Raw genomic sequence first — 25,837 nt, 5'->3', positions numbered from 1 at the left:
GCTGTGCCTCCAGACGATATTATGAATGTCTCCCGTAGGGGTGTACGGTATAAACTGTGCTGAAGGTATACCGGTGTGAATTTGCGCTACGGTATGGATTTTGACGTTACCTCAGGACCGGTGTGACCGGTAGACAATGTTGTGTGTAACGCATAACAAAGTAAGTAATGCGTTAATACAGTCCCTAACTACTTTTTCATGTAAAAAGTAAAGTTACGAGCAACTACTGAAAATATGGTAACGAAACATAGTTCCTTTTTCAATTCGGCACCACGTTACTTTTCCCAGGGAAAGATTGACAGCGATACTGCCTTCTCAGGCAGTATGCTATTGCGCAAGTACGCAGGTGCTTAGCAAGCGCTCCTGCGTGCTTGCGCAATAGTCCCTTCACAAGCTCTCATTCCACAACGTACGAGACAGACGCTGGTAGCGTGAAGCCGTTTCTGCAATCAGACATTGCTTCCGCAGGCATTTTGAAAGCCAGTCCTTACAACAAAATGCCAGTGGAGGAACGAGATGACAAACGTTGTCACTGTTTACCTGTCTAAAGACCTGGTTCCCTTTCAAAATGTCGATAGAAAGGGCTTTAAAGAGATGGTCAAAACACTCGATCCCAGGTACGCGTTACATGCCTGCACACACTTCAGCCAAATTGAGATGCCAAAACTATATGGCAAGGTCCGCAAGCAAGTGGAGAAACAAATCCATACTATTAAACATTAGTGTTTTTCAGAGATGGAAGTAACTTGAGAACAATTTTAAAAAGAAATATGCGGTTTTGCTGCCTTTCCAGTATTTTACCCCTTCAGAGGCATTTATATCGAAATTAGAAGATACAATTAACATACCGTGATATAATACCGTTACCGTCTATTCCTCAAATCATACCGTGATATACATTTTAGTCCATACCGTACAGCCCTAGTCTCCCGCCGGATCCTCGCCGCCTCGGCAGCGGTCAGTGCTTAGGCACCACCGCCTCCTGCAGCGACGAGGCGGTGGTCCCTCGGCAGCGGCAAGGGGGGCTACAGTGGGAGACATTCGCAGCCAACAATCCCTTTCTCCTCCATGTCGTGGTTCATATACTTCAGGGAGTAAAAGCCAAAGTTCCTTTCCCCCCAATATTATGAATCACAAATGACTTTGTCAGGTTCTCCGACGTCTCTGGTTCTTCCACTTCCACATCAATCTGAAGTAGACTGAACTGCGCGCTGCTTGCTGCTTGCTGCCGGCTGCCCGCTGCCGGCTTCCCGCTGCCCGCTGCCGGCTGCCCGCTGCCGGGCGGTAGTGCTTCACGGCAGTGGTGCCTCGCGGCAACCGGCGGTAGGCAACATGTTGCAGTTCATGTACTTCAGGGAGTCAAAGCCAAAGTTCCTTTCCCCCCAATTCCTTCTCAACCATGGCTGAGATAACCCCAACTACCGTCTCGTTGTGGAAATACAAGAAGAACCGACATGTTATGTGCAATAACACCAACAGCAAACACTTGCGTTACAGTGTGTGTAATCACACACACACACACACACTTGGCGCTCGCACGGTTGTGTCTCATTGGCGGGCCAAATTCTCTGGGCCGGCAAGGCAGAGAAAGGGGAGTAGCTTAGATCCTTTGTGACGACATATGGGACCACATTCCAAATCAGCTCGCTTGAGCCTCCGTTTTTTTCAAAGGCGAGCAGAACACCTGTTGCTCGTTTTACACCAAACGCAAGTTTTAGCCACTGGGGGACCATAGGCAGGCTAGGGGAACTCATATTTATGTTAGAAAACCTCATAAAGTGGGATTTTCATGCCATGGGACCTTTTAACCCGTCAGCCTCGGTGTATAGCGGCTATCCACTTTTAGACTTCCTGTTCGTCAGCACTGATTTAAGTATTTTATTTCTTTATTTCTAACACTTTAAACATCGACCAGGGTCAGTTTGTAGAGCGTGGGTTAATGGTTTGATTCCTAATTATGCTGACTATGAGGAATGTATGAAGTCAGTGCTATAAGATTATTTAGGTTAGTGTTCACCAATGGCCTTTTTTATAAAAAAGACATGGATGTATAGGTCGATGTATAGTTGCTGTTCCACCTGAAGCAGTTCATATTGCCCTTGATGGTTCATACTGTAGGCTTGTTGTAGCCTCTGGCCTCAGTGTGAGCTCTTGGAGGTGGTCAGTGTCCTCCCAAGTCACCCTGATGTAATGCATCATGCATCATGCTCATCCCATTCATTCTGACTCGTGGGATGTGTTTAAACTGCCAGACATCGCCAAAGTCTTGGCTCAGGGTACCTTGAAAAATGGGAAACACATGCGTTATTAAGGTGTTATGTTGCGTCTGCTTGTTACGCGCGTTGCCATAGCGACGAAACCGTCCCCCGGACCGTCACATATTCTCTTGATGCAGATAGCATGAGGGTGTTCCTCGGTCTGTTTTGTCTCCCTGTGGTTAAACTCTTAAGTTCTTTCCAGTTGAAACCCACCTCCAATGCAGGTCCACTGTAAGTCCTTGTTCCTTTTAAACATACAAGAAGTTTGAAGCCTATTTTCAGGCAATCTCGTTTACAGGTATGAGATTTTAATACTTGAAAAATACATAGGATTATTTACAAAGCTCGTAAAGAAGGTGGTGACTTATTTAGATATAATATGCAGATTATATAAAGATGGTTAGATGAATAGATATTAATCGTGGTTAATCAATTCATGCTGTTTTATTTATATTCGAACAACTTAACACTTTTCTTTAAACTCCTGTGGCCTATAAATAATCCCCCTCAAGTAGCCGACCTACTCCTGACGGCCCACATACCCGGACCCTGACCAAGGGGTTCTCGGTTACTGGGTCCAGGCCAGGGGGCTGTCCCATGCATTTTAAGCGCCGCCACGTGAGGTCAGGATCATAAATCCAATCGCACCGGTGTGTATTTAGACTATTGGGGTCAGGGAAGTAACAGGACGTGTGAGGTGTGTGTGCGCCTCTCTATGCTGGTCTAACGCTGTGTGTGCCACCATCACTACAGAACATGTGTCTGTCTCTCTGGGGGTCAGCCGGCCTATCTGAGTGCAGGTCGTCTGTTGCTCCTTCAAGCCATCTTTAATCTGCCCATGTAAACAAAACAGACCAGACCCAGCTTCCATCGCACTGTCCTCCTGACCCACACTCCTTATCTTGCTTCTTGTTTGTCAAATATGAGTGTTGATTTAAAACATGTGCACTGAGTACCTCATTCATGGATTAACTAAATAAAAATGACGACCCAAACGTTAACTGCTTAGGTGTAAAGACCATGCATCAAAGACTAATTTGGAAGAAGTAGTTTGTATCCTCGCCATCTTCACTACATCATCTGCTTTACTGTGGCCATTGCTTTGGTTCTAAATATTTTTTAGATACTCAAAGCCCATCAAACTACCAGGTAGTCCTTTGAGATCATTGTAGCAGACATTTTTGTCCCAAGCAACTTGGAAGTGAGCATATGTAGATGGTTGGGGCTAGGGCTACTTCCTCAAGGATGCCTACAGTTGGACTATAGTAGTTTTAATGGTTGAAAACCAGAACCCTCATCTTTGAGTCCAACACCCCCCTCGCCGTGGTCCGGCAGCCCAGCGCTGACCGTTGTCTTGAGTCGATGACACAACAACAGACAAACAAACAAAGAATTGTATATTCTAGCCTACCATAAAATCTGATTGATTAGTTTCATTTGGGTTGTTTCAGACGGATAGCGACAAGCCTGTTGTCAGCGATAGGATGATACGGTTCGGTACGGCCCGCTTCATTTGGACTGGTGGTGGAAAACGCAGCACGGCTCTGCATGGCCAGCAGTGCTGCTGGCCAATAGCCGCAGTCAAGAGGCGGCAAAAAAAGAATGGAATTCATTTAGTGAATAACATTTGGAAGGGGGGGCTATCAGGACATGCAAACCGTGCAGAGCTAGTGGCTTTATCAAGAGGTTTTCTCAAGTGGAGGTTAGAGGACTGTGGCCCAATTGGAGGGCTGAAGTTCTGATTCCCCCCAGGAGAATACTCGAGTGAACCCACCTGGCTGCCACACACGCCTCGACTCTCACTGCGGGGGAGGGCTACCTGTTGTCCTCATTACGTCAGTCCCGACATCATTAACCTGAGGCTCACCATCACTGCAGCCAGCATACATGGAGGAATCAGGACGAGGGGATTATGATTCTGTAATGAAATTGGAATTATTATGCACTGTGCGTGGAATAGGTACTGATCGGCGTGGATTATCAGGGTTTTATACCCTTTTTTGTTTCTAGAATAGAACAAAAAAAACACGATTCAAATAAATGTGTACAGCCCTGCGGCAGAACTCTTCTGCAACATACTTGATGGACCTCGTCTTGGTCGTAGAACTATCTCTTTAAGGTATGTGTGTGTGTGTGTGTGTGGGGGGGGGGGGGGGGGGGGGGGGGGGGGGGAACGATCGGGATAACGTGGCAGTGACGCTGCCGTGTGAAGTTTTAACTCATGACCAGTCACAGGCCTTCAGGGCAGTGTGACTATAAGGAGAGAATGAGGGCACATGTTTGTTCTGAATGAGGGAAGTGCTCCTCCTCCTGTCAGCGGACCTCCGAGAGGCCTACTACCGCCGGCTCCTCTTTCAGCTGCTAAATGTGTCTCTCGTTGCCCCTCCCCTTGAGCGTGTCTCAGGCGGGTTGAGGTTCACGGTCGATGTGCCACACTGCTGACAGAGCTCTGCCGTCCTTTAGCCACAGAGCTCTGCCGTCCTTTAGCCACAGAGCTCTGCCTCCTGTATTCACAGAGCTCTGCCTCCTAAATCCACAGAGCTCTGCCTCCTGTATCCACAGAGCTCTGCCTCCTGTATTCACAGAGCTCTGTCTCCTGTATTCACAGAGCTCTGCCTCCTGTATTCACAGAGCTCTGCCTCCTGTATTCACAGAGCTCTGCCTCCTGTATTCACAGAGCTCTGCCTCCTTTATTCACAGAGCTCTGCCTCCTGTATTCACAGAGCTCTGCCTCCTGTATCCACAGAGCTCTGCCTCCTGTATCCACAGAGCTCTGCCTCCTGTATCCACAGAGCTCTGCCTCCTGTATCCACAGAGCTCTGCCTCCTGTATCCACAGAGCTCTGCCTCCTGTATCCACAGAGCTCTGCCTCCTGTATTTATAGAGCTCTGCCTCCTGTATTCCACAGAGCTCTACGTAGTGTGCCAGTGCCTGTGCAATATTCTGGCTCTCTGAGTCTATTGCATGTAAATAACTTCTTAGCAGATTCAAAGGCATCTGACCACATCTCAGCATCAAATTGAGCCCCAATATCCATCTCCCATAATTCCCTAATTCAGTAGGTATTTACACGGTTAAAGGGACACTGTAATATTTTCAGTCATTTATTACCTCAAATCAACGTATTCATTCATAAATAAGTCCTCATTGGTGTAAAATTATCTCTGCCAAAAATCTCACTTATCCTCCTGAGTGAAGAATAATTCATATGTAGTTACATAGCTTCATGGAGGCTTCTATGTTCTTCCGGTCTATGAACTGCCGAGAGGGACAAAAAGCACTCTGAGCCAGCGTGAATGATGACTGAAATACTTCATTAGTTTACACAATGATTCAATGCAGTTTGATATTTGTTTGAAATAACGAACCTCATCATCACTCGAATGACTCGATTAGGTAGTATTGGATGTCATGACACAGCTTCTTGGCACATACTGCCCACCGTAGTTTTTGAACAAGCTAGCACTGTTAGTTTGAATGCAATATACAATTGTACCACTAGATAGGATTATTTTTTACAGTGACCCTTTAAAAAAGAAGTCTTTCATTAAAAAAGGAGATGAATTTTTTATTGTTTTAGGTAGCTGAATTAAAATTGAGAAGGAAGCTTTCAATTGGACTTTTTAATGGTTGATCTGTTGGGAGTATAAAATCAGATTTAACAAAATGCCTCACCTAACAAAAACAAAAGTGGCCGTTTTAAGGTATTCTATATTTAGACTGAAGGTGTGCGAATGAGATATAATTATGACTTTCAAACAAGTCAGACAAATCTTAGGTCCCTTGAGTACCAGTCATTGAATTTTTTTTTTTTCCTACACCAGGAGGGAAAACTTCATTTTGTGTTAAAGGTTGTTGCGTTGATGAGGGGTTTACCCATTAAAGTCTGCTGTCCAGTGGATAAAGAGTGGCTGTCTTGTAGGCACATTCAGGAGAAACCTCTCCGGCTGACGTGTTTAGTAATATCACGCCATATCTTAAGATATTATAGGATTGTTTTTAACCCCTGCTGGCACGTTAACCACTTTAATTGAAGTAAGGCTGAAAAGGGAGAAGGGGGCACAACACCATGCATGTACGAGGGGCTCTGTATGATGTAGAAAATTGCTTGAGCCAGCCTGAAATTATCCAAAAACGACAGGCCCAGTGTTAATACAGATAATTGGGAAATGCTTGACCACCCTTTTCTAGCCTGGCTCCGCCCGCCTAAGTACTTCCACAAAATGTTTATTTCCCTTAAGTACTACGTCTGGGTCTGCGGTTAGTGCGGTATATTCTTGGGTTTTCTCCGTCCAAATTTTGTGCGTCCAATCAGCTAACAGAGGGAGTGGCTGAGAACAATTACGTTAAAGTCAGCTCTTGTTGACGGAGTGTGTTTGGCTTGTTTACAGCCTGCGCGCTACTTGATTCCCGGCCAAACGTTAGCGATTGGTTATGGCAGATCCAGAGTGGCACCGGGCACATCCAATAGTTTTAAACATCAACAGACACCCGCCTTCAAGTGAGTTAACGCGTTTGTCAATTGAGTGGGTCAAGACTCTCTATGCAAATTAAATGAATTATGAGAGTCTGGTAGAACCAGGCTAACCCTTATCTATTGGTAATTGCAAAGTTTTCATCTTTAATCTAGATTTTTTCCATGCCATAGGAATCTTTCAATATCCAAAATGGTTGTTCTATTGATTTTAAGTGGTCTGGGAAGTACATTCATCTTAATCAAGCTAAGTCTACCCATCCATGATAGAGTGAGATCAAACCACCTGTTAAGGTCATATTTAACTGCTGTCAGAATTGGTGTTAGATTCAGTTTATACAACTCTTCAATATTTGCCGATACTCTGATTCCCAGGTAAGTAAGGCCTGAAGTTGACCATCTGAAGGGGAAATTGACAAGAGCCGCCCGGTCCCCAAAAACACCCAGGGGCAGGGCCTCCGACTTGTTATGATTAATTTTGTACCCTGAAATCATTCCAAATTGACTGATAACAGATAATACAGGTATAGATCCCTCTGGATTGGTAATAAACAGTAATATATCATCGGCATAGAGGGAAATTCTGTACTCGGTGTCTCCTTATATGACCCTCGACAATCCTTGGTGTTTCCTAGTCTCTGTGAGAGGTTCGAGCGCAAGCGCAAATAATAGAGGGAAGAGGGGACAGCCTTGACGTGTACTTCTACCCATGGGGAAGATGTGAGACATTGATCCATTAACCAGGACCCTCGCAGCTGGAGAGCTGTATAGAAGTTGAACCCACTCTGTGAAACCAGAGCCCAACCCAAACCTATCGAGGACATCTAAAAGATACTCCCACTCCACCCGATCAAATGCTCTCTCAGCATCCAATGGGACAAATAGGAGCCTATTGTTTGTGCTTTGTGAGAATTGTATTGTAAACAATGTTAACAATCCCTCTAAAAGAATAGCCCTCTTGTGATATAAATTGTCACTTTATTTTTTCCACAGTGCCGCTGGAACCAGTGTAGTTGCCATCGACAACAAGATTGAACAGGCGATGGTGAGTAATGCATGAACAACTTCTTTATCTGATCATGAACCACTTCTTTCATGTCTGCTATAATCTGCTCCTCACACTTCAGCCATGCAGTCACCTTCACGAGCCGTTGATTTAGTTTTAAACCATTAAAATTACGTCTGAAGATGATAATAAAACAGATTTAAATATTTAAAGGTAAACTTCAGGGTTTAAGGGTTTAATGCGGAAAACAATTTGAGAAATTGGGCCAGTATTGAACAAGATTGCTGCAGTCGTAATCCACGAAAATCGGCTGAGATGTAATCCCTTTCAGCAATAGGTACCGTCAATGTGTGTCTTCTTAAGGTGCTTGTTTTTGCCACTGACTGGGTGAGAGTATATTATAACATGAAAAGAATACCTACTTAGAAATACAACTTTTTTCTTTCCAATTGGTTTGATGTGTTTGTTAATGAGCTCAAGGAGAATCTCTCAACGTTTCGTATGGAGAGACCCGTTCCCCATGAAGCAGGATTGTAACAAAACAATGAACATGTACATGTTATATGTATTATTAAATGTAGTCAGTTATACAATGTAAATAATAGAAAAACATAAAACATAGAGAAAAAAAAAATAAGCGTATGAATTGTTAATAATAATACTCTGGACGTATCCTAGCACTCTGGACGTATGCTAGCACTCTGGTCGCATGCTAGCACTCTAGTCTCATGTAAGAGCACCAGTTTCATGCTGGCGGTCTGGTCATAGGCTAGCACTCTGGTCGTCGGATACCTTTCAGTTTAAAGGCTAGCGCTCTGGTCGTAAGGTACCTTTCTCGTTAAAGGCTAGCGCTCTGGTCGTAGGCTACCGTTCTGGTCGTAGGCTAGCTATGTAGTCATATGCAACACTTCTGATGGCGCTATTGACCCTAACAAAGATTTCCCCCCCATCTCCATCAGGACTTGGTAAAGAGTCACCTTATGTATGCGGTGCGTGAGGAGGTGGAGGTGCTGAAGGAGCAGATCAAGGAGCTGTTGGAGAGGAACTCAGTGCTGGAGCGGGAAAACGTCGTCCTGAAGTCGATCTCCAACACTGACCAGCTGTCCCAGCTCTCCACTCCGCCAGCCTCCTGCGCAGGTGGCACGCCTCCGCAGCAGCCGGGCCTCGGCCAGGCTCAGGCCCAGCACCAGTCCCAGTCACATTCACAGCTGCAGCACCCCCATTCTGCACCTCAGACCCAGTCCCCCCAGACCCAGCCTCCTCAGACCCAGCCTCCTCAGACCCAGCCTCCTCAGAACCAGTCCCCCCAGACCCAGCCACATCTAGACCCCAGTCAGCCGCCACAACCCAACTTCACCTCCGCCTGAAGTGCAATCCTCCCCTACCCCTTTTGCTTCACAGGAGAGGGGGGGGGGGGCTACAACTTAGTACAACTAGTATCTGTGGAAAGAGAAAATAATGTACAAAAACTTTCTTTCTTTTCACCAGCTTGACCACAAAGTACAGTGTGTTTTGTGTGTGTGTGTGTGTGTGTGGACATTGGTGTGTTTGTGTTAGGAGGCTAGAGTGAGTTAGGGAGTGGAACATGTCCAGCATGAATTGTGTGAATTAGGGCTTTGACTCCGAACTTCGTTATTCGAATATAATTTGAATATCAAAAAATGTAAACGAATATTAGGCAGTCCTTAATATTCAAACCTTTTATGGGCAGGCCAGGAGGGAGGGACGTCGGAAAACCCGACGCAGTCTATTCATAATATTGTAATGAATTAAGTATGAATTAAGTATCGAATAGACAGCGATTTATTAGAAACCTAATAAACCGTTGGAACACGCAAGACCGGTAACCATAGAAACGCGGTAAACAAACATCGCGAAGCCCAATCCAGGTCTTACTGAAGGCATTTAATGGTCAAAATATTATTAATAAATATTTGAATATATTTGAATATTAATAAACAAACAAACTTCGAATATGATTTTCGGGCAAAAGTCAAAGCCCTAGTGTGAATGTTAGGTATGAGTGTGTATACGTTTGTATACTGTGGGCATGCAATCATCGAGAGAAAGACACAGAGACGAGGAGAGCGAGGGAAATTTGCCACTGTGCTGGAACTTGGGACGTGTTTGCTTTTTGGGGCAACCTTATGAGACTCTTGTGTGGAGACGCTGATCACCATGAAGAACGAATGAGGTGTGATTGTCAAAGAGAGCGATATTTTTTTAAATGAGATATTCTAGTGTGTGAAGGGATGTATTTTTTAGCCTTGCTCTTTCATGTTGTAAATAAGAAAGTAAGAGAGAAAGTAGGAAAGTCTATTTTCAGATCACCAGCGCTGCCATTATCTAGGTTTCCATCAATCTACAACCCTGGTCTCCTGCTCAAATTCTACTGTTGCCGCTTTATTTATTACAGGGCTGCTGTCACAGATTGAGAACAATGTCATTACATCCATATCAGTCACCATAGCCTTTTATCCCTGCTTTCTTCTGCCATTTGTTTAGTAGTATTTCACATTATTTGGCCATACTTTCTTGAGGTACTGTATTAGATTAGTTGAAAATGTAGCCCTAAACCATGAATCACTTAACAATGCGTTCAACACTAACTCAAAATCTTCTGGAAATGCCAAATTACAATAAATAAATGTTAACTCACAATGAATGTACTGGTAAAGGATGTTTTAGTATTAATATTCTCGCAAGGTGAAGAAAAACAACATTGACATCAATTCTTCAAAATAAACTTAATTAATAAATATGTTTGTATTGCAACACCCCCTCTTCCCAACTTACATAGCCTGTTTTATTTTTTTGATGGTATGTGGGGGGTAAAGCTGTGAAATCATTCAACCTACTTTTGTAACCAAAGATGCAAAGCTGTGTATATCTTTTTTTTTTAATGCACTTTTTATTTTGTTCTATTTCTTCCTCCACAATTTATTTTGTTGTTCAGCATGATCTGTAACTTTCAAACCACTTTCTTACCTCATTTTTATTCACTCTTATTGTAAGATAGTCTGTGAACAATGTCTACCGGGGCAAAAGTACATCTTGAGTTGGCTGAGAGGTAGAACTAATGTTGCCAAACACTAGTCAGAAATGAAGTGAGCCATGTTCATTTAAATGGTGTTTGAATTTCATGCCAATAGTTTTGTTACATTGCAAATTTTAACGTATTTAAATAAAAGCAATATTGACCAGAAGTGTTGAGCCTTATACGAAACTGCAGTTCTTGTTTATTGGCTCTTTTTTCCATGTATAGTTCTGCACCAGATTATATTACTTTTTGCCTCTGAACACATTCAAGATGCCAACACATTAGTGCCAAAGGGCACAGTTGGCATTTTGATCACAAGATGGCACTGGTTCAGAAATCTATAAGCCTTTTCCCGGCTGCTTGAGCAACGACACCAACATGTTCAGTACAGAATGGAATACAAATGAAAGTGACATTTATTTGAGCAAAAGATACAAAACATTTCAAAATTTATTCCAACAATCTAGAATAAAACTTAACCCAAAAGATAAAAAATTCCAGCACAGCATCTTGACAATCCAAGTCAAACGGCATAAAATATGGATATGAATTGTACAGTAAAAGAAACTTTCTTCCATGATGCCTATCTGGGAGGCTTTCAGAGTATTCTGTGCCTTCATACTCCAGGAGCCTTTTCCACAGGAGTGTGTCCCCAAAGTGCAGCATGCTTCACGTCGCACTATTTTCAGTGAGTTAGGCTCAAGTCCTGACTGCAGCTTTAACCTCCCTGGCCAACAGGGTTTAGTGAGTGGGTGAGGACAAGGCAAACTAACTCACAGAAACAAATCTGCTGCCTTTATTGTGTTGTGTGGTGGTACGTTGATCCTTCAGGATGCGGAATCTCTCGTTCAAAGTCATCGCTGTCTGCTGCAAGGGGGGGGGACAAGCAAAATGGACTGATACACGTAATTCAAATTTAAAAGCAACAGATGTGCAAAATACCATATTTCTGAAAATGAAAAGGCAACCTGAAAGGTTTCACTGGATGTTTGTCAAGTGAAACCAAAGTGGGAGGAGCCACAGTGAAGCTCTTGGTAGCGCACAGATTATTTTTATTCTTACTGGTTTAGCGACAGTGTTGATGTCAAACTGAAGAGGCACTCCTTTAGGCGTCTTCTTCTCCTCTGGCTCCATCTTAACAGCTGGTGGGGGGGGCTGTGGGTGCAGGGACCAGGCCGTCGGAGGCCTAGGGTCACACACATTGATTAAACCGATCAATTGGTCTACAACAACATATTCTATTTGTTGGCTAAATCTGCCTACATCCCAGTGAATATTTTCTTCTAAATCAAAAGAAATTGTATTTCAAGCAACCAGCAAGATGTCACTTATAATAACACACACACACACACACACACACACACACACACACACACACACACACACACACACACACACACACACACACACACACACACAAACACACACACACACACACACACACACACACACACACACAACCTACTCGGGTTGTGTTCTGGCAGTAGGGTTGTCAATTGATACAGTCAGGAGGCCGTTGCTTTTGGTAGAGTTGTGCCCCCTAGTGGATTGATAGATTATGATCATTGACAATCTGAAGGCCTGTGTTTATTAATAGGCATAACCAATGCATCCTTAGAGCCCCATAAATACTCACTGACGAGTTCTTACTGGTGCGGTGTGAGGAATCTGCCTCCGTACTTGGGTGTGGACCTGCAGATAGAAAAGAGGCTTAACTTAACAATAACCACAACGGATCGATAAAACACATCAAGAAATTAAGCATAGTGTTGGATGAAGAAAGGGTTAGGTGTTTGATTACTGAACTGGAATTCTGAAATGGAATTTTCCATAAGTCATGTGGTTCACAAGACACCATTACACTGAGACCCTTAGTTATTGTCGTGTTGTTTTGAGTCTCTGCGTAGAGAGGCAAAGCATGGACAAGCATACAAAGTTTGAAGCGCTGCAGTGAGCCCCTAACAGGGGGCCCACTGCAGTGTTAAAGCAAGGACCTTGAGGGCACGGCTGCAGATAAGGAGGCCGCCACTAAGCCGAGGCGGTCTCAGTTCTTCTCAAGGGCGATAAGCACGGTACAAACGGTTACTATAGAAAATGAATAAAGGGTCTCAGTGTGAACACAACATGTCTTATGGACATTTCCATTACAAATCACATATGACGGAGCACCCCAAAAACCACTTGTCAGTATCCAATAGTAGGCAAATGTTCTCACCCACTTCCTTCCTCTCGAGGTGTTTTCCTCGATACCCCTGTCCCAATTATAATGAAGATAGATGAGAAGTCGGAAGTAGCTTTTGACATCAGAGTATCCTAACAGGAAGAGCTCTGGACATTTCCTCACATCCATCAAATGAGCATTTAGCCTTGAATGACGCCGTCCTGTTCCACCACTCACTGGCCTGAGCTGGTTGACGCAAAAGCTAAGTGATCAGCCACAGGAAGGAAGCCGTTTGGTACAGGCTTTGGAATGCAGCCCTTGTCACTGAGCCTCTAGATAAGTTGAACACCTGGGTGCCACCGTGGCGTGAGGGGAAGCCACCATACCTTCAGTCCGCGATGGGATAGAAATGTGGCCTGGCGAGTGTCTCTCTGGGCCTGATGGGCAGGAGGCAGGGGTCTATTGGAGGAGAGCAATTAGTCATCTGCCAAACTTAACTTTGCACATTTGCACAATTATTTGGTGTGCAGGTATTTTAGACGATCCTGCGTCTTGGAAGACTAACCACCTCCGAAGCTGAAAGGGTCTCCTGCCAGGAGCGGCTGACATGTGGCACCCCTTCTGGTCCGCCAGCCCCCCCCTGTACGGCCCCGTCTGGGGCCCGGGCCCCTGGTACTGGACTTCAGGCCGCTGAACAACAGGCCCGGCCCTCTGTCCCATCCCCCGTCCAAACCTCTGTCCCGCCCGCTGGCCTGTTCTCTGAAAACAAGGACATCATTAATACACTGGGAATAAGAACATTAATCATATGGATATGATACATTTCAGATAGGACTAATTTTGGGTGCATGGATCGGTGCCGTGGAGTTCTGTTTAGGCGAAGGTAAAGGGTGACTTTCAACACTGAGGTCTGAAACTTCAATCTGACAAGCACAAGTGTCAGATTGAAGTCTTAGTTATTCACCAAGACCCGCTTGATGTAAATTAGAGTGCTGAAAGTAGCACACACATACACACACACACTCTGGTCCTAAAGGGTTGTAGTACCTGTTTGTATGTTGTTCTATTGGTCAGGTTGAACCCTCTTTGTAATGAAGTGGGTCTCCTGGATGCCAGCCCAGTGATAACACCCTGACCCCGTTTTCGAGTCATTTGGGGAAGGATCATTTTTCTTCTTAACTTCGACACACCTCCTCGTAACACACCACCTCCTGCAACGTTGACACAAGGAGGGTTTTGGTTGCTGATGAGGACAACGACAAGTAACACGTCTACGTATACAATATATTGTATGTGCAATAACGGGGTCAATTATTAGCTCTGTGTGCACCTCGTTGGACTGGTGCCGAGTTCCTCACAAGAGCCGGGTTTCCCCTGGACCAGACCAGCCTTCCTTACGGGCTTCTTTCTACTGGACTGCTGCTCTTGTCTATTCAGCCGAATAATGTCATCTGTTATGACACCAAATAATGTACATAACACCAAAAAAACAACGAAATTAAAACATTGGCACCGTCAATAAAAGTATGATAAGCGTTCATATAATCTCATCAATGACGAGTGAGAGTAACCGTTGGTAGGACTTGGATTGAAGTATTAATTAATATTATTAGTAAAGTCCAACCAGTCGGTACCGGAGGCCTTACCTAATGACATGTCCACCTTATCGGGGGCTGACCGTCCTGCCGCAAACCCACTTTGACTCATACTGAAACGATGAGTTCAAAACTGTAAAAGGATAAAGTAGTTTGGTTGTACCTCGGTCGTCTTCTCTGTGTGCTATGTGCTATGCTAGCAACCAACACAGAGGACTACATCCTCTTCCTCGCCGAGCATGCTGGGTAATGCTGTTTTGAAATAACGACAACACTTACGAAAGAGCCTCACGTGTCTGCGGTAGCGGTTGTGTAAAGCAGGTAAGATCGTGAGTTTTAATGTCTGCAGGCTCTGGAGGTCTAGTTAGTCTTCATTTGATTTCATGAGCATGCAAGCGACCAATGTTCCAGAGATGAGTGCCGGGGATTGTTGTGCGGCGTTTTACGGTGCTGATTTATTTGGCCGTCTGCTTGGGTCCTCCAAACATCCTCACTCACAGGAACCTTACGGCGTCGGCACGGACTTACTTACACGTTTAGTACTTGTATTGTGTTTTTTTTTTGGGATAATTACTTGTAGCAGTATACTTTTTTGCGTTATTTGAATGCTAGCATTTGTTTATGTCATGATTTGCTTAAACTATGCCTATCTCTCCTTTGCAAAGCAAACGTGCAAGCTCATCAGCTACGGGACTACTCGCTGCTTACTGGTAACATCTAGCCAGATATTAAGCCTACAACACATCATGGCATCGAACAAACGAAAGGCTGCATCTTCTGCCAAACCTCCAGCGGCTAAGAAGCAGAAGCCAGCTCCATTCAAATTGAGAAGAGGGAGAGGCTGGAGGGCTGGCTGGTGAAAGATGTGGCCAAACAAAGAGGAGAGACCCGATCTATCATGCAACCCAAAGCGCATCCGTTTTATATCGGACACTCAGTCAATTAAGCACGGCTGTGAAGGTATTCTGTATTGGATGTCGAGGGACCATAGGATTCAAGGTACGACACGCTTAAAACTAGGGTGACCAGATTTCCTGAAAATAAAACCGGGATACTTTCCGCGTGACCGTAGTGCGCGTGCATGTGAGGTCACAGACGCAGATAAGGCTCAGTTTCAACACGTAGGACCAGTGGCGGCTGGTGTTTGCATTTGTGGATGGGGCGCAGTCAGGGACGGGGTCTAGGGGTCCTCCCCTAAACCCCAATTGATTTGGTAGGTGTGATTTCCTGTATTCTGGTGCATTTTGGGGGATGGCTACTACCTAAAAAATAGTTCAGATTCATGCCTACATCCTGACTTGCAGTGTCAGAACAAGCTTACATTGCATATAAAGACCTACTTTATGGCATTCCACCAACCATTGCTATTTGTCCTATGGGTGCTATCTAATACGGAGGTAAATCATCATGGACTATCCTATAGGACTACAATGAAAGCTAATGGGGAAAGAATATCACACGTTTTTTTTAGGGTTAGGGTGATAATGATAATTAGCTATATTAAGACCACATTGGCTATGTAATCGTGGACAAAAGGAGACATTTCATAATGGTTGGTGGAAACTGGGACATTTTTAGCATACCGACGACAGGCTTTTGTCAGGACTCGGACACGCATCTCAAAATCAGGACTGTCCCGGTAAAACCGGGTTGTCTGGTCACCCGAGCTTAAACTCAAATAAATGACAAAAAAATGGAAAGGGTGGATGTGTAATTTCACACTTGTATTCTTCTTTCTGTGTTTTATTTGACTTTCTTTCAGATAACTGGGCCCTGATCCACGCTCAGCAGCTTGCGGTGGAAGAGAAGCTGCCCCTGCACATCTGTGTTTGTCTGCTTGTTCCAAAATCTGAGCTGTCCACTCTCCGGCACTATAATTTCATGTTGAAAGGTCTGGAAGAAGTTGCAAAGGTATTGGACTTCATGCACCTTATCAACATTGTAATAATAGGAATAATAGTGACATACTTTGTACATTGCACATGCATCATGTTACTGCAAAAATATACCAGTAGAGGCTACACTGTTTAATTCAATTGAGCATTCATTTGATAAACAAAGCAAAGTAGCATATCTCTCAACTAAAGATATCACAGCATAGCTTCAAAATAAATAACAGGCGAGTCCGGAAAGTAGTTGGAACATATTGTTTACATTCTAGTTTCCATGTGAACACAACTTGATAGCCTGATTGGTTGATTGGTAGCCTAGCTAGTGTATTAAAGTGTTGGGACGGTTCCTTACACTGCACTCTCTTCTATTCCACAGGAATGCAAAGAGCTCGACATCCAGTTCCACCTGCTCCGCGGGGGCCCCAGGCGAGGTGCTGCCCGGCTTTGTGTCGGACCACGGCCTGGGGGTGGTGGTCACAGACTTTTCCCCTCTCAGAAGCCCCCTCAAAGCACTTGAGAGCCTCCGAAAGAGTCTCCCAGAAGACATCCCTCTCATACAGGTACCTCCTCACGCACAAAGACATTATTAAGAACATTAATATTATGGATTTGGCTGATTTGTGAAGACTTTTGTTAAAAAAGTCTTCACAATTTCTCAATTTCTCACCTACTCACGTGCTCAGAAATCTGTCAGATGGCCAACAATAATTTTTTATACTCTGAAGTTTAGCAGTGCCGATAGCTGTATCTTTGTCCAACCAAGCAAGGTATGCACATACAAACTACCTTGTCTAGGTAGTTTTCTCAATAGATGGATCATCAAAGTTCTTGGGTTTCATTACTCCTTGACATTACTACTTAGTCTCTGCGTATGTGAGTCAGTTGGCTTTTCTTCAGGTCCACGTGTTTCTTATTATGTATCCCAAATGGAATGATTCCCTAAAAAATGTATTTGCGTGTCGCAGGTCGATGCCCATAATATTGTGCCCTGCTGGGTTGCGTCTATCAAGCTTGAATACGCAGCAAGAACAATCAGGGGCAAGATCACCAAACTCCTGCCAGAGTTCCTCACAGAATTCCCTGTGGTCAGAAAGCACAGCTACACCGCAACTAGGCCAGCCAAGGTGGGGTAGTACTACTATGGTACGAAGACCAGACTAGCGCTTTCACTGTCAATGTGCCATGCCGCTAAGAGAAGGGAGAATGGAAGTACACTTTCATCCAGACAAAGAAAATCAATGAGAAGAGGAGATCTTAGTAATGTAAACCTTACATTAAGATTAAGTGTTGCTTAAGTGTTATGCTACATGTGTGATGGTTACATGTGAATAGATATTTAATGTAATATGATATTTTAATTAATTAACAGCCTGATTTAGTAGTAATGAAACACTCTTCTCTAACGTTGCCCTTCCCATCGCGGCCCCTGGCTTCAGCCGGTGGACTGGAGCGAGGCCCTGGGCTCCCTGCAGCTTGATAGGACCGTGGGGGAGGTGGACTGGGCCCTGCCCGGCTCCGCTGCTGGGAGCGCCATGCTGGAGTCTTTCATCGACCTGCGGCTGAAGCACTTCGCCAACCACCGAAACGACCCCAACTCGGCCGCTCTCAGCCAGCTCTCGCCCTGGATCCGCTTCGGTCAGTGGCCCTCAAATATACTAATTCCATCATAAGGATTGTAACTTTATCATTTCATTTTTAAGAGATTTTTGTCATGCTACAATATTGATTGCGTGCTTTGATTGTTTCCAGCCTCACCTGTAAGCCACTTTTGATAAAAGCGTCATTATATCACTTTTCATAAAAAAGGCTAAATCCGAATGTAAGGTAGAGCGGACTTATTGTATTGAGTCCGCTCTACAGTCCAGGTTACTGGACTGTAGTACTCCTACGTCTTCTGATCTCCTTCCCTCACCTTCTCACCCTGAACTCTTCGTTATAATACATCACCCCTCTCTCCGTGTGCCCTTTTTTCTTTTTATCCTTTTTAATATCTTCACCACCCCATTCTGTCATTTTTGCTATATGCACTCATTTGTCTCCTCCATCTTTCTTTCTTTGTCTATCTTTCTATTTCTCCACCTCCCCCCTCTGTGCTCCCCCCCAGGCCACCTCTCCGCCCAGCGCGCGGCTCTGCAGGTGCAGCGCTGTGGGAAGGCCTTCAGCGAGTCCGTCGCCCCCTTCATCGAGGAGCTGGTCGTGCGGAGGGAGCTGACCGACAACTACTGCTTTTACAACGACAACTACGACAACATAAAGGGTGAGTGAGGGTTCTGTAAAAGTGTTGGCATCCCTCCGTTCCAGCCTGTCCCTGCCCACTCCACTGGGGGGTAAGCTATCATGTGCTAGGTATTATTGGTGATCATGACACCAATAATAGTAGCGTTTCTTTATTATGAACACAAAGTGTTTTTCAAACGTAACATAAAGTACCTAATCAAGTCAAAAAGGATTCTAGAGGTACCAGAGAGTGGTTTTGTAATTGTCCAACCGTCTACTAAATGTCTCATAGGCTTTCCACCTGTTTTTACTACTAATTATCGTTTGTCGATAATTAAATATCTGGAAGCTCTGAACATCTAGCATATTACCAAACCAGATCGCCCTGTAAAAACTATGTATTTAGTATGTTAATCTTTATGCTTTTGGCTGAGTTCAGGGGCCTATGAGTGGGCACAGAAGACATTGAAAGACCACGCAAAAGACAAAAGAGAGTACCTCTACACCCAAGCAGACCTGGAGAAGGCCAAGACTCACGACAAGCTCTGGAACGGAGCCCAGGTAGAACCCGTCCTCTCAACGCTCTGAGCCCTCATTCACACCATGCGGTTGTAAAAGATGAACTGTTTATTTGAAATCCTTCTAAAACTCTGAATCCCATTTGCGGATGTTTCAATGCTGAATGTTTTGTGGATATGATAATTGTTCAATAGTACCAGATGGTAAGCGAGGGGAAGATGCACGGGTTTCTGCGGATGTACTGGGCCAAGAAGATTCTGGAGTGGACCTCTTCCCCGGAACAAGCCCTGTCCATCGCCCTCTACCTCAACGACCGCTACTCCCTCGACGGCCAAGACCCCAACGGATTTGTCGGTACGTTCGATCCACGCTGGCCTTGAATGTGTTTTAATTTACTTCCCTTCATTGAATCAAGTGTTTTCCTCCGGTGGTTCTGTGGGTCCTGCAGGCTGCATGTGGTCGATCTGTGGCGTCCACGACCAGGGCTGGGCAGAGAGGGCCGTCTTCGGGAAGATCCGCTTCATGAACTACAAAGGCTGCCTCCGCAAGTTTGACGTGGCCAAGTTTGAGACCAAGTACTGTCCTAAGAAGCTTTGAGCATTGATATCACTTTGATGAACATCAATGTGATGTCTCTCGCCCAATGCCCACATGCTTCCACCTACTAATGTCGATATTTTCTTGTGAGCCAGATTCCAGTGAAGCCATTATGTTCATAAATGCTTTGAGGGGGGTAGGATTTGGTACATAAGTATTATTGCTTGTTCATCAAATGTAAGACGGTTATGGAAGCCCAGTACCTGTTGCAATGTTACTTTACGTTTGATGTTTTTTAGTTTCCTACTTTGAGAGCAAGTCCAAAGCATTTGGATACAAACATGTGTTTTTGTATCTTGTTTGAGTTTTCACAGCAGTTTCTTTCAACGTGAAATTACATTAGTGGTTGTGCTGTTGACTGCCACATATATTTTCTGACAATAAATAAATACAGAAACAACTAATTCAATTAATGCTCTTGTTCTAATTCTGGTTAATCAAACATCGTAGAGTCCATGTTTTTTAACTTGTGTTATATTCACAAGGAGTGCACTGATATTTGTACTTTTATTACAATAAGCTGTAAAAGGTTGCATGGCACGAAAATTTCACTTTCTAACATTGACATGAGTACCCTAGCCTGCTCAGACGCTCAGATTTCGAAAACGGCCCCATATGGCTTCATAAGTTACCTCCCCTTTCTCTGACTTTCCCGGCCAGTGAATTTGGCCCTCCAATGAGACAATGAGCTACACCCGTGAGAGCGCCGTGTGTGTGTATGCGGGTGAATACACACACTAACTTGTGTGTAGTAAGTGTTGTACACACGTTCTGCTGTCGGTGTTATGGCGCATAACACGTCGGGTTGTCTCTGGTATTTCCACAACGAGACTCGTAGTGGGGGGATATCTCAGCCATGGTTTTGAAGGAAGTGGGGGAAGGAACTTTTGCTTTGACTTCCTGAAGTACATGAACAGCGAGATGGAGGAGAAAGGGATTGTTGGCACCACACGCTGGCACCACCGCCATGCAGCTTCGGCGCTGCACGCTGTCCACTGCTCAGGAAGTGGTGCTGAAGCAGCTGTGCTCTGGCAGGAGACAATCGCGGGCAAGATAGATGTGGAAGGAGAAGAACCAGAGACGTCGGAGAACCCGATGCAGTCGTTTTGAGATTCATAATATCGTCTGGAGCGCACAATGCTTTTGGCCGTGATAATATACTCTATATGTTCTATGATATTGATATCTATGTATAATATGATATTATTTAGATAAAGAGCTCCAGCACTCCTTCCGGAGGACCAGAGTGTTCTAGAGTATTTACAGAACACTGCCAAAAGCTGTGTGCACCTTGCCATTACGATACATCCACTAAACACAAGCGCATGGTACTGTAGCCGCAAGCTGCTCAGGGCCACAACCCAATCCTCCACAAACGGTACGTTTGTGGAAAGCTCCTTCTGGGACTGGCTCGTAGTGGCTGTGTGCACCAAGGCTGAATTTCTTGAACGTCTGTATTGGAGGCCCACTAACACCTATATAAAAGCGTCCTAAAGTAGCATGCCAAGGGACCTTTAATTAAGATGGAAACAATATCTCCACGCCGACTACCACCATTAATACATAAATATATAATTTATTACACAGCTCTTCTCAACGCTGTGGGCCGCTCCGTTCCCTTGCATGGGCCTTCACAACTTCCGATGTTACACCTTATTCTGCGACCAACAGAACAGTGTGACCCCAGGAGGCCCCTGCACATTTTCTGCAACAAGCACGAGTTTGAAGCGCAGACAGGCATGAAGTCGTTCTCGTGCGGAAACATGCACAAGCTTAAAGCGTATCGTCCTCGAGAACTCGGAATTGGTGCATTCGTTTTGTGACACCGGGCAATACTTTCTTTCTTGATAGCGTCCTACTGACTAGCGTCTTATGGGGAAAGAAGCAACAGTTATGGACCTTACTAAACCATCCACCTATCCATACTATGGGTCTGTGAAATGCAAAATCAAATGTTTTGATAGGCTACGGTGAGGGGGGGGGATCTTATGTTTTATTTATTTTTTTGTTATAATGCCTTGCCCACCGTTTTTATTTTTATGCCCAACGTTATTGTTCTTTTTTACTGCCGTTTATGAAATAAATATGAACTAATGCCACAATTATTGATGTTCATCACAGGGTCCACAAGCAGCGCAGGTCTATGGCGTCAGAACAGTCTCATTAATAATGAATGCACAGAGAAGGATTCACAAATGTATTTTGTGATTTACATATAAATCACTCTCTTCTCACAAATAAATTTCAATGCACACACAAATGGATATCGGTATGGATCAATGTAAAATTTATCCATAAACAAAATCAAGTTTCACAAACGAATTTCTGATCCACACACAAATGTACCTAGTTTTAAATAAATGTAGTATAAATCCATAAATATATGAATTAAAAAAATATTTGCAATTTTCATAAAAATGGAACCGTCACCTTATCGTGGTGGATAGGTTTGCGTGTCCCTGTCGAGGGCTGTGTTGTCTGGAGCCTTGTGCTCCTGGTATGGTCTCTCATGGCAGAGTGGTCTCTGGTGAGGGGCCAGACTAAGAATGGTTCAAAAACTCCAATGAATAACGAAAGAAGAGGAGATGTGACCCGGCCCGGAGGAAGCCCGGGGCCCCCGTCTGGAGCCAGGCCCAGACGGAGGGCTCGATGGCGAGCGCCTGGTGGCCGGGTTTGCCACGGAGCCCGGTCAGGCACAGCCCGAACAAACTACGTGGCACCCCCCTCTCTTCATCCCATGGGCCCACCACCTGTGGGTGCGCAGCCACATGGGTGGCAGCGAAGGTCAGGTGTCTCGACGGACCAGACCCGGTTCGGCAGAAGCTGGCTCTGGGGACGTGGAACGTCACCTCGCAGTGGGAAAAGGAACCACAGCTTGTGAGGGAGGTGGAGCACTATCAGTTAGATCTGGTTGTGCTTACCTGCACGCACAGTCTCAGCTCTGGTACCGTACTCCTGGATAGGGGTTGGAATCTTTTCTTCTCCGGAGTTGCCGAGGGTGTTAGGCGCCGGGCAGGTGTGGGGATACTCATAAATCCCCGGGCTGAGCGCTGCGGTGTTGGAGTTTACCCCGGTAGACGAGAGGGTCGCCTCCCTGCGCCTAAGGGTTGTAGGGGGGAAAACTCTGACTGTTGTTTGTGCGTATGCACCAAACAGCAGTTCGGAGTACTCGGCCTTCTTGGAGACCCTGAATGGAATCCTGTATGGGGCTCCAGTAGGGGACTCCGTAGTTCTGCTGGGAGACTTCAACGCCCACGTGGGCAACTATGGAGACACCTGGAGAGGCGTGAAGGGGAGGAACGGCCTCCCTGATCTAAACCCGAGCGGTCGTTTGTTATTGGACTTCTGTGCTAGTCATGGATTATCCATAACGAACACCATGTTCGAACATAGGGTGCTCATAAGTGTACCTGGTACTAGAGTACCCTAGGCCGAAGATCGATGATCGATTTCGTGATCGTGTCATCTGATCTGAGGCCGCATGTTTTGGACACTCTGGTTAAGAGAGGGGTGGAACCGTCAACCGACCACCATCTGGTGGTGAGTTGGATCAGGGAATGGGGGAAATTTCCGGATAGACCTGGTAAGCCCAACGAGCAGTGCGGGTGAATTGGGAACGTCTGGAGGAGGTAGGGCTGGGCGATATGACCAAAATATCATATCCCGATACAGTAGCGGACTCAGACTGTTTGAAGGGCAGGGGCGAAAAAATAAAAAGTGCACATTCTGGACAACATGGGGCCCCACCAGCGGACACAGTGGCTTTTCTAACTTAATGGTGTTTTGTTCCCCCTACGTAGCCTTAAATTCAGCGCTGCCTGGAATGTCCCATTAGGGGCACTTGTTACATCTCCATGTAGCACTTAAAAGAATAGTTGTGCTCATAATTTAAAGGAGGGGTCTGAAAATTGTTTGCTTCAAAGACACTGTTTCCCTTATTCTAGCGTCTTTATAAACACCAAAATTAGTTGTTCACATCATTGTGCACTTTCACATTTTAGCCAAAGAAAGGAGGATGCCTTACTGCTTTCATCTTTACTAACATTTATGTAAAAATTAGACTGGAGAAAATTCAATGTGCTGCTACCATACAGTCTTTGACCGCTGACAGCCAGCTACGGAAACATTAAAGGAAGTTTTCCTTCACATTGAGGTGATAGCTGACCATTATCGTCTCTCTTGCATGAAATGACCTACACTTGAATGATCTTGAACGCTCAAAAAATGTATATACATTTTAAACGGATTATGCAAACTGAAAATATTAAGTTTTTCTAACTTGGCATCTAATTGTGCTTTTCCACTATGGGTACTGAAATACTCTTAATCCGCTTTTTGCTTTGTTATCCAGTGGAGACTTAAAGGGATACTTCACCCATTTAGAACCGGCGTTCTATCATTATAAAATCGCTATTGTAATTGTAAATATATAAATAAATATCAGTCTAAACCAGTCTCCCCTTGGCCCATTTTTTCTCATCTAATTTTCTCCCGAAATGACGTTAAATGACGCGTTTGACGTCATTTCGGGAGAAACCTCTTGTCCCGCTAGAAGGGCTGAGGACTACAACACACTTTAGGTGGCAGATTTTTCCACCAATAAGGAATGAGAGGGGGCGGGAGCTCGCGTACTGAGGGGGAATGAGGGGGACGGAAGACCGACAGGTGGGCGGGGCAGCGAGCGCAATGCACTGTGGTAGTAGGAGTTTTTCTTACTTTGAGCCAGAGAGACCATGAAAACACTCTTTCTGCCTTTTTTCAGGCTAGGATGAACCGATTTCAATTTTTTTTTCACATTTATAATACATTGAATTATTTAATTCATAAAACCTTCATATTCCCACCGGTGAAGTATCTCTTTAAGTACCACTCGATGTAGCTGTTTGTCATGGCGACGCCACATGAAAGCAACGCCTCGCATTCCCCGTTCGTCAGCTACCAAACAGAGGAACGTCTGCACCTCAATAGCTAACCACAACATGTTTTTTTCGGTTTGCCATATTCTTGCTCCAGAGGGCACATCATCATCATCAGGGGCAACCTAGGGCACTAATTAATTTTTGTTCACGTGTAAAGGGCAGCCAATAAGGCACTTTCTCTCATTTTCACCACCATAGAGGGCACTTTAGCACACTTTTTCAACCATGGGGGCACCAGACGGGCAGAAGGTCACTAGAAGGGCACCAGGCGGGCAGAAGAGCACTAGAAGGGCACTAGAAGGGTACTGGAAGGGCACTGGAAGGGCACTAGAAGGACCAGACAGGCAGAAGGGCACTATCAGGGTACTAGAAGGGCACTGGAAGGGCACTAGAAGGACCAGACGGGCAGAAGGGCACTATCAGGGTACTAGAAGGGCACCAGATGGGCAGAAGGGCACTTGAAGGGCCAGACGGGCAGAAGGGGACTATCAGGGCACTAGAAGGACCAGACGGGCAGAAGGGGACTATCAGGGCACTAGAAGGGCACCAGACGGGCAGAAGGGCACTATCAGGGTACTAAATCATCATCATAATTTATTGTATGAAGGAGCACCCTAGAGGGCACCTAATCATGTTTTGCACGTGAAAAGGGCAGCCAATAAGGCATTTCCTCTCGTTTTTGACACTCTTGAAGGGCACTTTAGCGCGCCTTTTCAACCATTGAGCCACGAGGGGGGGGGGTCATTCATATCCCGATGACGATATATATCACGATATAGCACATTTTCTGTAAATTCAATGAATAAATACCGTATTTTCCGCACTATAAGGCGCACCGGAGTGCTGCAGCAGCTAAATTGAATGATGTGTACATAAGCCGCACTGGACTATAAACCGCAGGTGTTTTAATGTTTAATTACCATTAGGGCTTGCCCAAATGCCATTTTTCAGGCTTCGAATACTCGTTGGTTTTTCCGAGCAAATATTCGAATACTCGTTCCAGAAAAAAACACCATCAAAAACACCATTAATAATCCCTATACAGCAGGGATGGGCAACTTTCATGATAAAGAGGGCCACATTTTTTATCATAACCATCGGAGGGCCACATGACTGCACACCTCAACTAAACGTGAGCTGAGAGAAGCTACATAATTTT

The 25,837-nt window shown here is 45.0% G+C and overlaps 2 protein-coding genes and 1 pseudogene across 3 annotated transcripts in view; 2 read left to right on the top strand and 1 right to left on the bottom strand.

The window, feature by feature from the left end:
* Window positions 1-10,969, top strand: part of LOC115548518 (TSC22 domain family protein 2-like) — a 28,976-nt pseudogene extending 18,007 nt beyond the window's left edge. The window contains exons 3-4 of the transcript XR_003977607.1: window positions 7,726-7,777; window positions 8,698-10,969. The product of XR_003977607.1 is annotated as a TSC22 domain family protein 2-like (transcript). The remainder of the gene's footprint in view (window positions 1-7,725; window positions 7,778-8,697) is intronic.
* Window positions 10,970-11,173: 204 nt separating this feature from the next.
* si:dkey-17o15.2 (UAP56-interacting factor) lies at window positions 11,174-14,797 on the bottom strand. Its single transcript, XM_030363225.1, is given in 10 exon segments — window positions 11,174-11,645; window positions 11,841-11,964; window positions 12,244-12,318; window positions 12,415-12,470; window positions 13,326-13,398; window positions 13,508-13,698; window positions 13,987-14,150; window positions 14,270-14,325; window positions 14,327-14,390; window positions 14,586-14,797. Coding segments are annotated over 10 exon segments (963 nt in total). The 5' UTR covers window positions 14,647-14,797; the 3' UTR covers window positions 11,174-11,546.
* A 402-nt stretch (window positions 14,798-15,199) lies between these two features.
* cpdp (CPD photolyase) lies at window positions 15,200-20,168 on the top strand. Its single transcript, XM_030363224.1, is given in 10 exon segments — window positions 15,200-15,533; window positions 16,297-16,445; window positions 16,803-16,841; window positions 16,843-16,986; window positions 17,392-17,550; window positions 17,863-18,061; window positions 18,531-18,683; window positions 19,083-19,204; window positions 19,357-19,516; window positions 19,611-20,168. Coding segments are annotated over 10 exon segments (1,527 nt in total). The 5' UTR covers window positions 15,200-15,280; the 3' UTR covers window positions 19,760-20,168.
* The last annotated feature ends 5,669 nt before the right edge of the window (window positions 20,169-25,837 follow it).

The sequence above is a fragment of the Gadus morhua genome, chromosome 8 (assembly GCF_902167405.1).
Source record: "Gadus morhua chromosome 8, gadMor3.0, whole genome shotgun sequence".
NCBI classification, from domain to species: Eukaryota; Metazoa; Chordata; class Actinopteri; order Gadiformes; family Gadidae; genus Gadus; species Gadus morhua.
The sequence above is the reverse complement of the archived record's forward strand: the minus strand, read 5'-3'. Positions and strand labels throughout refer to the sequence as shown.